The sequence below is a fragment of the Artemia franciscana genome, chromosome 18 (assembly GCF_032884065.1).
Source record: "Artemia franciscana chromosome 18, ASM3288406v1, whole genome shotgun sequence".
NCBI lineage: Eukaryota > Metazoa > Arthropoda > Branchiopoda > Anostraca > Artemiidae > Artemia > Artemia franciscana.
Genome location: NC_088880.1, coordinates 7,103,760 through 7,119,182, shown reverse-complemented (window position 1 = coordinate 7,119,182; position 15,423 = coordinate 7,103,760). Strand labels below are relative to the sequence as shown.

The window sequence follows — 15,423 nt, the reverse complement described above, 5'->3', positions numbered from 1 at the left end:
TTTAGGTTTTCCCCTCCAACTCCCCCCAATGTAAATGGATCAGGTCGGGATTTAAAATAAGAGCTCTGAGACGTGATATCCTTCTAAATATCAAATTTCGTTAAGATTTGATCCCAGTTCGTAAGTTAAAAAAATCTCAGTTTTTCTGATTTTTCCGAATTAACCGTCCTCCCACTCCCCCCTCCCAGATGGTTGAATATAGGAAACGACTATTTCTAATTTAATCTGGTCTGTTCCCTGATACGCCTGCCTAATTTTATCGTCCTAGCTTATTTGAAAGTGCCTAAACTAGCAAAACCGGGACTGACAGACAGAGAGACCGACAGAATTTGCGATCGCTATATGTCACTTGGTAAATACCAAGTGCCATAAAAACACAAGCATCAATATCAAATTGGTGTTGCAAAATTTAATAGACATTTCCTGAGTCAATATTTAAAGTCAAACAATTATTGTTTGTGCTCTTAGAACGCAACCTCACAATCTTAGAGCCTAAAATCTAAGAGAAATCACGTCTTCTCGAGATTTTCATCTCGTTAGATCTTGAAGTAGCTCATTGTATGTTAACTTCTTGAACAGGATGTCTAGGAATTTGAGAATGTTAATCCTAAAGGTAAAAATTTTTACTAAGAACTTCTTCTCAACTAACCAACATTAACACCATCATATCAAACAACAAGTTTTGTTTTTAAAACTCTTATTTCAACCACAAAAAAACCTAAAAAAGTGTCAAACAAAACCTAAAAAACATATCGCAGAATAAAAGGCATTTTTCTAAAAGAAATGGCAGTCTCAAAAAATAGTTTTTCATTTAAAGCCCAAAAAGCACCAAATAAGCCATTTTCGAAGATCTTTTTGTAATCGATATTTTAAACCATAGTTGTTGAAATTGAATTGGTCTGATAAAAAGAAAAACAAATCCAAAGAACGTATATTCAAATGCAGTGAGTAAATTGCAAATTATAACAATCGCCATACGAGTTCGTAAAGCAAAATTTTTGAATTTACGATTGACATTTTTCTATACTAAAGCATAGGTTAAGATTTCATCTTCTTCTTAGTTTTTGGTTTTTGTTGCACGAACGTAATTTATAAATTGACTCATCATAAACAACTTTTTTGACACCGAAAAAGTCGTTTTTATTTGTTTATTGTTAAGTAGCAGTTTTGTTTTAGAGAATATTTTCGCAGCTATTTGTGTTAACCACATGCTTTGACACTAAAACCTAAAAACAGGGCTTGGTCCACTTGACTTTAGATAGACTCAGCTAAGTTCATGGAAATATATTAAAATTACTAAACTTAACGTTCCATGTTTGTCAAAAAGATCTTCGGATGTAAAAATTAAGACAAACTTATGACAAATATAAAAGATCTAACAATGTACCAATAAAAGCTTCTTCTTTGAAAAGTACTCATCAAATCGAACTATGGCATACCTAGAAGAAAAGAAGAGAAGACAAATTACGTTGATTATTTATCCAAATTAGCTATTATCAAACAAACTAATCAAAAAATCACTTCGCGCCAACCCAACACCTAGTTGGTGGGGGCGCTTCGAGCCCCCCCCCCCCCGAAGCCACCCCCCCCCCCCTTCCCCCGCGCGCAAGTCGTTACGTGCCATATTAGTTACGCGCCATTGTAGTTGTGTCCCTGTGTCCCACCTATGAATATAGATAGATATATATATATATGTTTTTAACTACGTAAAACTTGCGAATATACAACATTCTTCGCTGTCCCATTGTCTGTACATAGATATTGTCTGTCTAAATAGATTGTCAGGTTTACCGACTCTTGAACATGCAACATATAATTGTACACGGGAAAAACAACTCGTATTCATATCTATACCTCATTATTCTAATGATTGCCCCTGAGCTTTGGTGATGGTGATTGCTAATCAAACATTCCCTGTGTCTCCATCGTCATTTATATATCCCCCCTGTGCCCCTCGGCGTCCCCGTTGTAGTTGTGTCCCTGTGTCCCAGTCGTCATTTATATTCCCTGTGTCCCGGTCGTTATTTGTGTCCCGTTGTCCCAGTCTGTAATATTTCTTTGAGTGTCCCGGTCGTCATTTATATTCCCTGTGTCCCGGTCGTCATTTGTGTCCCAGTCTGTAATTTCGTCAGTCGACAAACATGACGTCAGTCGACACACAAACCTGACGTCAGTTGATACACACGTCCCAGTCGTCACTTGTGTCCCGGTGTCCCAGTCTGTAATTTCTCTTTGAGTGTCCCGGTCGTCATTTATATTCCCTGTGTCCCGGTCTGTATATACATTCGTTTTTGAATTGGTATATGATGAAATAAATTTTTTGTTTTTTTTCCTTTTTAGTTTTTTATTGGTTTTTACCTTTTTTTAGCTTTTTTAGTTTTTTTTCTTTTTTCTTTTTAGTTCTTTTTGTAGTTTTTACCTTTTTTAGTCTTTTTTATTTTTATTTTTAGTTTTTTTTTAGTTTTTTTATTAGTTTTTAGTTTCTTTTTTCTTTTTAGTTTTTTTTGTAGTTTTTACCTTTTTTTTAGTTTTTTAGTTTTTTTTAGTATTTTCTTTTTAGTTTTTTTTGTAGTTTTTACCTCTTTTAGTGTTTTTTTTTCTTCTTTAGTATTAATGCTAATGCCAAGGTTCGAACCTGGAACCTCTCGGACCTAGAACCTGGAACATAACGCTTTACCAACTCAGCTACTTGGGCTTGAATACATTCGTTTTTGAATTGGTATATGATGAAATAATTCAGACGTCATATGCGGACAAACACAACGTCAGTCGACAGACAGACACACAAACAAACAACTTATTTTTATATATAGAGATTTTTAACTACGTAAAACTTGCGAATATACAACATTCTTTGCTGTCACATTATCTGTCCATATAAATAGATTGTCAGGTTTTCATTTATATTCCTTCTGTCCCGGTCGTCATTTGCGTCCCGGTCTGTAATTTCTCTTTGAGTGTTTTTTCTTTTTGTTTTTTTAGTTTTTTACCTTTTTTCTTTTTTCAGTTTTCTTTTTCTTCTTTAGTTTTCAGCGTCACTATGAAATACATATCGCAGAACCTTTGTTTTTTTAACTAAAATCTGGTAGGCATTGATGACCTTATCCAAGTCAAGATCCCAAACCCAATCATCATCGCTATCATTTTCAGTTTTGATATGGTTCGACTCTCGCTGTCCAGGTGGATTTTCATCTAACTGCGCGGTTTTGCGTTCTTTAGCCGCAAGCCTGTTTTCTTGCTGTTCTTGTGATTCCTCGGCACACTTTCTTTTCTTACTTTCTCTATCAGCCGCAAGTTTTTTGGCATAGACTATTTGAGCAGCTTTCTCGGCTGTTGCCATTGTAGGTTCTTCAGTCATTTTACAATTAAAAATTTTTCCGTCCACGATCTTCTTACAATTAAAAATTTGTCTTTCAACGATTTTCTTAAATAGTTTTAATGACGTCATCGTAATAACAAACATGACGACAACTAACTTCATGACGACATGATGACATGACGTCACTCGATATATCTATATATATAAAAATAAGTTGTCTGTGTGTGGATCTGTGGATCAGGTGACGTCATGTTTGTTCGCATATGACGTCTGAATTATTTCACACTAATACAAAAGAAGAAAAAAACTAAAAAAGGTAAAAACTACAAAAAAAAACTAAAAAGAAAAAAAAACTAAAAAAGCTAAAAAACTAAAAAAAACTAAAAAAAGGTAAAAATCTAATAACTAAAAAAAAAACTGAAAAAAATTAAAAAAGGCAAAAACTACAAAAAAAATAAAAACTAATAAAAAAACTAAAAAAGCTAAAAAACTAAAAAAAACTAAAAAAACTAAAAAAAGGTAAAAAACTAAAAAAAACTAAAAACTAAAAAAGAAAAAAACTAAAAAAAAGGAAAAAACTGAAAAATAAAAGAGAAAAAGAAAACTAAAAAAATATGAATAAATATATATAAAAATAGTTGTTTGTGGGTTATGTCTGTCTGTCTGTCTGTCGAGTGACGTCGTGTTTGTCCGCATATGACGTCTGAATTATTTCACACTAATACAAAAGAAGAAAAAAAACTAAAAAAGGTAAAAACTACAAAAAAAACTAAAAAGAAAAAAAACTAAAAAAGCTAAAAAACTAAAAAAAACTAAAAAAAGGTAAAAAACTAAAAACTAAAAAAAACTGAAAAAACTAAAAAAAGGCAAAAACTAAAAAAAAACTAAAAACTAATAAAAAAACTAAAAAAGCTAAAAAACTAAAAAAACTAAAAAAAGGTAAAAAACAAAAAAAAACTAAAAACTAAAAAAGAAAAAACTAAAAAAAAGGAAAAAACTGAAAAATAAGAGAAAAAGAAAACTAAAAAAATATTAATAAATATAAAAAAATGGTAAAAACTACAAAAAAACTAAAAACTAATAAAAAAACTAAAAAATCTAAAAATCTAAATAAACTAAAAAATAAAAAAAAGAAAAAAGGAAAAAAATAAAGGAGAAAAACAAAACTAAAAAACGAATGTATATACAGACCGGGACACCGGGATACAAATGACGACCGGGACACAGGGAATATAAATTATATATGTTGCATATAAATAGATTGTCAGTTTTACTGACTCTTGAACATGCAACATATAATTGTCCATGGGAAAAACAATCCGTATTCAGATCTATACCTCATTATTCTAATGATGTGTCCCTGTGTCCCGGTCGTCATTTATATTCCCTGTGTCCCGGTCGTCATTTATATATCCCGCCTGTGCCCCCGGCGTCCCCGTTGTAGTTATGTCCCTGTGTCCTGGTCGTCATTTATATTCCCTGTGTCCCGGTCGTGATTTGTGTCCGGGTGTCCCAGTCTGTAATTTCTCTTTGAGGTTCCCGGTCGTCATTTATATTCCCTGTGTCCGGGTCGTCATTTGTGTCCCGGTATGTAATTTCATCAGTTGACAAACATGACGTCAGTCGACAAACAACTTCATGACACATACAGCTCAATCCTTATAATGACGTTAGTCGACAAACATGACGTCAGTCGACACACAAACATGACGTCACTCGACACACACACAGAGAGACAACTTATTTATATATATATATATAGATACTAGCTGTTGGGGTGGCGCTTCGCGCCACCCCAACACCTAGTTGGTGGGGGCGCTTCGCGCCCCCCCCCAAGCCCACCCGCGCGCGTAAGTCGTTACGCGCCATATTAGTTACGCGCCATTGTAGTTGTGTCCCTATGTCCCACCTGTGAATATAGATAGATATATATATATATATATATATATATATATATATATATATATATATATATATATATATATATATATATATATATATATATATATATATATATATGTTTTTAACTACGCAAAACTTGCGAATATACAACATTCTTTGCTGTCCCATTGTCTGTGCATATAAATAGATTGTCAGGTTTACCGACTCTTGAACATGCAACATATAATGGTCCATGGGAAAACAATCCGTATTCAGATCTATACCTCATGATTCTAATGATTGCCCTTGAGCTTTGTTGATGGTGATTGCTAATCGACCATTCCCTGAGTCGCCATCGTCATTTATATATCCCCCTGTGCACCCCGGCGTCCCCTTTGTAGTTATGTCCCTGTCGTCATTTATATTCCCTGTGTCCCGGTCGTCATTTGTGTCCCGGTGTTCCAGTCTGTGATTTCTCTTTGAGTGTCCCGGGCGTCATTTATATTCCTTGTGTCCCGGTGTCCCGGTCGTCATTTATATCCCCCTGTGCCCCCCGGCGTCCCCATTGTAGTTGTGTCCCTGTGTCCCGGTCGTCATTTATATTCCCTGTGTCCCGGTCGTCATTTGTATCCCGGTGTCCCGGTCTGTATATACATTCGTTTTTTAGTTTTGTTTTTCTCCTTTATTTTTTTCCTTTTTTCTTTTTTTTCTTTTTCATTTTATTTAGATTTTTAGATTTTTTAGTTTTTTTATTAGTTTTTAGTTTTTTTGTAGTTTTTACCATTTTTTTTAGTTTTTTTAGTTTTTTTTTTACTTATGTCCTGGTCGTCATTTATACTCCCTGTGTCCCGGTCGTCATTTGTGTCTCGGTGCTTTGTTGATTGCTAATTTATATTATATTTATATTTATATTTTTTATATTTATTAATATTTTTTTAGTTTTCTTTTTCTCTTATTTTTCAGTTTTTTCCTTTTTTTTAGTTTTTTCTTTTTTAGTTTTTAGTTTTTTTTTGTTTTTTACCTTTTTTTAGTTTTTTTAGTTTTTTTAGTTTTTTAGCTTTTTTAGTTTTTTTATTAGTTTTTAGTTTTTTTTTAGTTTTTGCCTTTTTTTAGTTTTTTCAGTTTTTTTTAGTTTTTAGTTTTTTACCTTTTTTTAGTTTTTTTTAGTTTTTTAGCTTTTTTAGTTTTTTTTCTTTTTAGTTTTTTTTGTAGTTTTTACCTTTTTTAGTTTTTTTTCTTCTTTTGTATTAGTGTGAAATAATTCAGACGTCATATGCGGACAAACACGACGTCACTCGACAGACAGACAGACAGACATAACCCACAAACAACTTATTTTTATATATATTTATTCATATTTTTTTAGTTTTCTTTTTCTCTTTTATTTTTCAGTTTTTTCCTTTTTTTTAGTTTTTTTCTTTTTTAGTTTTTAGTTTTTTTTAGTTTTTTACCTTTTTTTAGTTTTTTTTAGTTTTTTTAGTTTTTTAGCTTTTTTAGTTTTTTTATTAGTTTTTATTTTTTGTAGTTTTTGCCTTTTTTTATTTTTTTCAGTTTTTTTTAGTTATTAGATTTTTACCTTTTTTTAGTTTTTTTTAGTTTTTTAGCTTTTTTAGTTTTTTTTTCTTTTTAGTTTTTTTTGTAGTTTTTACCTTTTTTAGTTTTTTTCTTCTTTTGTATTAGTGTGAAATAATTCAGACGTCATATGCGAACAAACATGACGTCACCTGATCCATCCACAGATCCACACACAGACAACTTATTTTTATATATATAGATAGATATAGATAGAAGATAGATTGATAAGTTGTCTGTGTGTCGAGTGACGTTATGTTTGTGTGTCGACTGACGTCATGTTTGTCGACTGACGAAATTACAGACCGGGACACCGGGACACAAATGACGACCGGGACACCGGGAATATAAATGACGACCGGGACACTCAAAGAGAAAGCGACCGGGACAGAAGGAATGTTCGATTAGCAATCACCATCAACAAAGCACCGGGACACAAATGACGACCGGGACACAGGGAATATAAATGACGACCGGGACACTCAAAGAGAAATTACAGACCGGGACACCGGAACACAAATGACGACCGGGACACCGGGAATATAAATGACGACCGCGACACTCATAGAGAAATTACAGACTGGGACACCGGGACACAAATGACGACCGAGACACAGGGAATATAAATGACGACCGGGACACAGGGACACAACTACAACGGGGACGACAGGGGGCACAGGGGGATATATAAATGACGACGGGGAAACAGGGAATGTTCGATTAGCAATCACATTCAACAAAGCTCAAGGGCAATCATTAGAATAATGAGGTATAGATCTGAATACGGATTGTTTTTCCCATGGACAATTATATGTTGCAAGTTCAAGAGTCAGTAAACCTGACAATCTATTTATAAGCAACATATATATATATATTTATATATATATACATATATATATATATATATATATATATATATATATATATATATATATATATATATATATATATATAGAGGTTTCCTGTAGTGAGCGTCGTTGGACCTGTCAGGGGTGGTCTCCCTTAAATTACGGGGAATAGATAGCAGGAACCTACGCTTCCCTCGCTTATTGGGATTTCGAGCGTCTGAAATCTGAAATTTAGCTACTACCTTTTCGATATCATCCGATAACCCCCCGATATTATATTTTCTTTTTTGGCCAAATATGATTAATTACTGGAAGACTTTGATTAAAAAGTTATCTGTTTCAAATTACGATCACACATTATTCAGTTTATGGAAGACCATTCACCAGAGTCCCAGCTCTTTCTGTCAATTTTTAGTCAATTTATGGCTTTCCCAAGATGTGTTCCAAGTGTCCACCCTTTCGTTGCAAGCAAACCTTTACTTGTCAGAAAAAGTTGTCAACTACTTTTACACACTCCTCTTTCGAAATGTCTCTTATCTTTGCTGTGATGGCAGTTTTCAGTTTTTTAATTATTTTTGGATTTCCCCGGTAAACATTGTCTTTGAGAAAACACCACAGATAAAAATCTGGGGGGTTAAGATCTGGTGAGTGAGGGGCCCATTCCATATCGCGTCTTCTGGTTATGAGTCTCTCTTCGAACCTCTGCTTCAACCAAGCAATGTCTCGTTGGCAATATGAGGTGTGGCTCCGTCTTGCTGAAACCATTGTGAGGCTCTCACAACCCCTTTCCGTCCCAGCGATGCCCAGTACTTGTTCAGAACAGCCATGCAGCGCTTCTTGTTGACTGTCTGAGATCGGCCGCCATCATCTTCCAACCGAATAGGTCCGATGATCCTGTGCTTACTCTTAGAAACCCAGGCAGTATTTTATTTAACAGAATGAAGCGGCCACTGAAGTACTTCGTCTAGAACCTCCGAACCTCAAAAACATTGTTCTGCTATTGACGTGCCCGGAAAGCAAGAATGGGCTTCATCTGAAAACCAGACGTTCTCAAGAAAGTTGTCGTCATTTTCAAGCACATCACAGAACTATTCACACATTTTTAATCGCTTTTCCTTGTCAGCACTAATTAGTTTTTGCTTTATTTGGATCTTGTGTGGGTGAAGGTGCAGATCAAAGGTACAAACACGCCGCAGTGACTCCCTTGTCATTCAGAGTTCTTGGCTACGTCTACGCACTGATTTCCTAATGCTGCGTTCTACTGACTCCCTCACTGCAGCAATGTTTTCTTCTGTCCTTACACTCTTTTTCCTGCCTGAATAATTTCACCCTGGGGCTTTAGAACTAAAGTCCACTACAGTCCCATGTTCTCTGAACTTCGTAACTAACAATCGTTGATTTTGGTGGAAAGTTGCGGCAGTGGAAACGTTTTGGAAACTGAATATGCTGGCGGTCCCCGTCATATGCATGAATATGCTCAAGATGCTATTGCGTATGTTCGTCTCTATGGTCGTCCAGATTTATTTATTACATTTACATATAATCAATCTTGGGACGAGATACTGCAGCTTTTACTTCAAGAACAATCGGCGGTTCATAGAAATGACATTACGGCCCGTGTCTTCCGGCAAAAGTTGAAATCACTGATAAACTACATAGTAAAATTTGAAGTGTTTGAGTCAGTGCGATGCTGGATGTACTCAGTGGAATGGCAAAAACGAGGTTTGCCACACGCACATATACTAATCTGGCTACATAAAAAAATTACTTCGAACGAAATTGATGATGTGATTTCCGCTGAAATACCTGATGAAAATGTCGATAAGGGGTTACATGATATTATCGTAAAAAATATGATACATGGACCTTGCGGTGCACTGAACGAAAATTCACCATGCATGGCCAAAGGAAGGTGCACGAAGCAATATCCTCGACTTTTAGTATCCAACACAATTACTGGCAGTGATGGTTACCCACAACATAGAAAAAGATCTACTGAAGATGGCGGTAAAACAGCAATAATAAAGAAGCGTAACGGTACCACCATCGAAGTAGATAACCAGTGGGTTGTTCCATATTCCCCATAATTATCAAAAGCATTTAATGCACACATAAACGTTGAATACTATAACTCCGTAAAGGCAATCAAATACATATTTAAATACGTCAACAAAGGCAGTGACATGGCAGTTTTTGGCTTGCAGTCCGAAATCAAAGATATCGACGAAATCGTACAATATACCTGGAAGATACATATATACCTGGAAGTACAAACCTGGAAGATACATAAGCAGTAATGAAGCTGTTTGGCGAATTCTTTCATTTCCGATACATGAACGTAGTCCAGCTGTCGTTCACTTGGCGGTACATTTACAGGAAGGTCAACGTGTTTATTTCTCGGAAACCAATGTGCAACAAAGAGCCCTGAATCCACCGGATACAAAGTTAACCGGTTTCTTTTCGCTTTGCAAAAATGATTCTTTTGCAAAAAAACTGCTGTATACTGAAGTGCCTTCGTATTACACGTGGAATACTAAAAATAAAGTATTTGAACGTCGAAAACAGTGTAAGCCAGTCGACGGCCAACATACCATCTTCAAAGATACCACGATAGGAAGACTCTACACCGTTCACCCCAATCAACATGAATGCTTCTTTCTACGCCTGCTTGGTGAATGTACCCGGTCCGACATCCTTTGAGTATTTGAGAACTGTAAACGGTACTATACATGACACTTACCGTAGTGCATGCCAAGCTCTGAATTTATTGGAGAATGACCAACACTGGGATAACTGCATCAATGACGCGTGCGAAACGTCAACTCCAAGTCAAATTCGTGCATTGTTTGGCATCATTTTAACAACTTGCTCTCCATCAGCTCCTACAGAGTTATGGGAAAAATATAAGTCAAAAATGTCCGAAGATATACTCCATCGAAAACAGTTAGAGACGTCAGATATGACTTTTGATTTTACATCAGAAATTTATAACTACACTTTAGTTATTATAAAAGATTTGTGCGTACGTATGGCAAACAAACCTCTTCAGGATTTGGGAATGCCTTCACCTAACCGTATCGCTGCTGTTTCGACATGTGTAGAATTGGATCGTGAACAAAGTTACACTACGAGGGATCTATTGTAGTATGTACAAAATAACATTTCCAAGTTAACGTCGGAACAAAAAGACATTTATGATACGATAATGCATTGTGTCGATAACAACGTTGGAGAAATTTTCTTTTTGGATGCGCCAGGAGGTACTGGTAAAACGTTTGTGATAAAACTGATTCTGGCATCAATTCGATCAAAAAATGATATAGCGTTGGCAATTGCGTCGTCCGGAATAGCCGCAAAATTGCTGCCTGGTGGAAGAACTGCTCATTCCGCTTTGAAATTGCCTCTGAATTTGCATTCTACAGAAACTCCCACGTGCAATATTTCCAAATCATCTGGGATGGGTAAAGTATTGCAGCAATGCAAACTTATTATTTGGGATGAGTGCACAATGGCACACAAAAAATCGCTCGAGGCTCTGGATCAATGCTTGAAAGATTTGCGAGGGAAGTCGAAACCCTTTGGCAGCACATTAATACTGATTGCGGAAGATTTCAGGAAAACATTACCTATAATAACTAGATCAACTCCTGCAGACGAAATGAATGCTTGCCTGAAAAATTCTAATTTATGGTCACACGTAAAAACATTAAAATTAACTACAAATATGCGTGTCCGATTGCAAAACGATGACTCTGGTCAAACATTTTCAGATCAATTGCTGGCAATTGGAAACGGAAAGCTCCTAGTAGACTCAATTTCAGGACGTATACAACTGCCTACTGATTTCTGTAATTTAGTGACGTCCAAAAATGAATTGATTGAAAAAGTATTTCCGAATATTCTAAACAATTATAAAAATAATAAATGGCTAAGTGAAAGAGCGATTCTTGCACCCAAAAATATAGACGTCCACGAAATTAACAATATTGTTTTGACCAAGATTCGAGACCAGGCAGTCCTTTACAAGTCAGTCGACACAGTTTTGGAACCAAATGAAGCGGTTAATTATCCATCTGAATTTTTAAATTCCGTTGATCTTTCAGGGTTTCCACCACACGTGCTACAACTAAAAATAGGCGTACCAATAATACTTTTAAGAAATATCAACCCACCAAAGCTTTGCAATGGCACGCGACTTGCCGTAAAAAAAACAATGGAAAACCTAATAGAGGCCACAATCTTGACAGGGCCTTTTGAGGGTGAGGCTGTTCTTATTCCTCGCATTCCCATGATTCCAACGGATCTGCCTTTTCAATTTAAAAGATTGCAATTCCCAATTCGATTAGCATTTGCAATCACCATTAACAAAGCTCAAGGTCAATCATTAGAAAAATGTGGTATAGATCTTAATACTGATTGTTTTTCCCATGGACAATTGTACGTTGCATGTTCGAGGGTCGGTAAACCTGACAATCTATTTATATGCAGCGACAATTGGACAGCGAAGAATGTTGTATATTCGCAAGTTTTACGCAGTTAATTTGTATTGTATCTATCTATCTATCTATCTATTTAAAAACGAGTTGTGTGTATGCATGGTTGTTTGTTTGTAAAAAGAGCGTTTGCATATGACGTCATTATTAGTACATAAGGCTTTGTATATGCACAGACAATGGGAAAGCCAAGAACTAAAAAAAACTAAAAAAAAGGTAAAAAAACTAAAAACTAAAAAAAGACCAATTCAAAAACGAATGTATATACAGACCGGGACACCGGGACCCAAATGACGACCGGGACACCGGGACACAGGGAATATAAATGACGACCGGGACCCTCAAAGAGAAATTAAAGACTGGGACACCGGGACACAAGTGACGACAGGGGACAAAGGGAATATAAATGACGACCGGGACACAGGGACACAACTACAACGGGGACGCCGGGAGGCACAGGGGGATATATAAATGACGACGGCGACATAGGGAATGTTCGATTAGCAATCACCATCAACAAAGCTCAAGGGCAATCATTAGAATCATGAGGTATAGATCTGAATACGGATTGTTTTTCCCATGGACAATTATATGTTGCATGTTCAAGAGTCGGTAAACCTGACAATCTATTTATATGCACAGACAATGGGTCAACGAAGAATGTTGTATATTCGCAAGTTTTACGTAGTTAAAAACATATATATATATATATATATATATATATATATATATATATATATATATATATATATATATATATATATATATATATATATATATATATTCACAGGTGGGACACAGGGACACAACTACAATGGCGCGTAACGACTTACGCGCGCGGGGGGGCTTGGGGGGCGCGAAGCGCCCACACCAACTAGGTGTTGGGGTGGCGCGAAGCGCCACCCCAACAGCTAGTATTCGATAATTATTTGTATGTTGTTGATGAAAACCAAGTTTTCATCTATATTCACAATTCCTGGTCCACATCCAACATATATCACCTTCTTGCTTCTCCTTTCTTAGATGTCTCTCAAACGAAGGTTCTTTGTGATTATTTAATATCCTATCACCTGCCTTTATCCTTTCCTTTTCTCACCAATTCAAACTCAGATACCCATTAGTTATTAAGATTAAGGCACCGTCTTTCCTGCGAATCAAGCACCCATAGCTACCTGCTGAGGAAAAAACGCATTCTTCTTGATATTTATTATGTAAAGAGCTCCATTAAGCCAAAAATGAGAAGAAATAAAGTCAATCTTCCAATCGTAAAAATACTAAAAATCACTGTCAATATAAATAAACCTCAAACAAACAGAAATTATTAAACTAAATATTTATTAAAAGAAATATTTATTAAAATAAATAGCCAAGCCAAACTGAAACGAGCAAAAATTAGCGTGAGTAGGGCTGACCCCCTAACCTTCTTAAGACCAGAACATGGTTTGCGCTTTACTGACAACAAGATACATTTTAAATATTTTCATTTTTTTATTTTCATAAATAAGAACTTCAGCACTTTTTTCTATATGTCAGTTAAACTGACAATCCACGGTCATTTGTTTCTTTTTTCAGTAAAGCGCAAATTATTTCTTTAATTTTAAAATTTCTTTTTTTATATGTGTTTCGATCTTAACTGACGTCTTCCGGAGAAGATTCTAGGCCGCATGAGGCCAACAATACACAAAGCCAAAAAAGAAACATAACTCTTGTGCTTCCTTTTCAAAAGAGTGCTTTAGTTCTATCAGTTTATTTTGTATCATATTTTGACACACTAATAATATCATTATTTATTTTTGGAGGGAAAAACAGCCCTCATAGAGAAAACTGGCTATTTTTAAAACCATATTAGCAAATGTTAAGGCGGGACAGTGAATTGAATGGATTTGTACCGTCCGATAAGCGTATAGTATGCGTATACCGAAGAGCTTTACTATCAAAAATCTGACTGGTTCTTTCTCCAAGATAGTTTATTTTAGTCGGCTATGCTGGATTTTGTTTCAAGCTTGTATTTTTTACCCCACGTTTTATCCTATACTCTTATGGGGATTGCTTGTCAACAAATTTTTATCCGGCACATTTAGTAAACATTGTTAAATTGCTAGTAGTCGGACAGCAGGAAACAACTAAAGTAATTAAATTGCTAGTAATTGTTGTTAAATTATTAGAAGTCGGAAATCAGCCACGTTACTTTAAAAGCTACTATAAAATCTATTTTCAAACACTTTAGGAGATATGTTAATGTTTAAAAGTAAAAACAGGACTTACCCTAAAAAGTCAAAATCGATAGTTGACTGAGTTGCTTGAACTAATGCCCAGAGAGCCCAGAAAAAATGTGATGCCAAACTAAAGAGATTCACCTGATATAGAATGAAAGTTAATTAGACACAACAATTTCATAGCAAAAGAAAATATTGAATAAATACCCGATACCCAAAAATATTATTCTACGTGTAAATAATTTCTCTGGGTAGACGTCGAAGAATTGAACATTGAACTCTATGAGGGGAATAAATTTTATTTTCTTTTGAAATCAAGATTGGACTTTCGAAATCCTGCGGATGTGACTGATGTCACGTTGCCCAAAAACACACGAACAAAAGAAAAAAGCTGACATCATTTTCAAATACTGCATTCTCTTGTTCAAGCTTGTGTGTAGAAAAAAACAACACAGACAAAAGGTATATAATACAGATGTCCAACAGCGTGATTTTTTGTTAGTCAGTAAGCTTGTCTTCGTCTGTCTCCATTTTCTTAAAAAAAATATTCCAAGAGCGTTGCTTGCTAAAGGCAATATGTATTCAGAACACCTAATCCTTATGAAATAAATTCAACAGAATTAAAAAAAAAATTGTCAAGTTATCATAAATTATGTTGCTATTATTTATTGGTCATAATTCTATGACCATTTAATAGACTAATCATACTAAACATGGCAACACTAGTCATCAAACATACCGTACAGTCACAACGACAAGTGTCAAAGCACACTTAAACGTCCAAGTCTTTTTTTTTAACATTGCAATTATGCCTTTTGTCTGTGGTGCCCAGTCTAGGGTCAAACAATGGCTAAGCTACAGGTGGCTAAAAATGGCTAAGCTACTGGTTCTAAGAATGGAGAGAAGTACCTCTTGTTAAAAAGCAACAGCAGACTATGAAAATCAATTAAAATCGAACAAATAGTAGACCCTCCTCGAACTTTCTATAAAAGTACGTAAGAAAGTTAATGGCTGAATTTTGTATCATATGCCTTTTATCTGTGGCGAACAGTTTAGAGTCAATCGATGAACGACAAATGGATAAGTTACAGGTT

At 35.3% G+C, this 15,423-nt stretch overlaps 1 protein-coding gene across 6 annotated transcripts in view; it reads right to left on the bottom strand.

Annotated features, from left to right (window-relative positions):
• Positions 1-668: 668 nt before the first annotated feature.
• The window catches only part of LOC136038551 (ethanolamine kinase 1-like), a 49,683-nt gene continuing 34,928 nt past the window's right edge, over positions 669-15,423 (bottom strand). For all 6 annotated transcript variants that reach the window (XM_065721718.1, XM_065721717.1, XM_065721721.1 and 3 more), the window contains 2 exons: positions 14,379-14,470; positions 669-1,439 (listed from right to left, as the gene is read on the bottom strand). In XM_065721718.1, the coding sequence (XP_065577790.1) occupies positions 1,376-1,439; positions 14,379-14,470 (156 nt within the window). In that variant the 3' untranslated portion in view covers positions 669-1,375. The remainder of the gene's footprint in view (positions 1,440-14,378; positions 14,471-15,423) is intronic.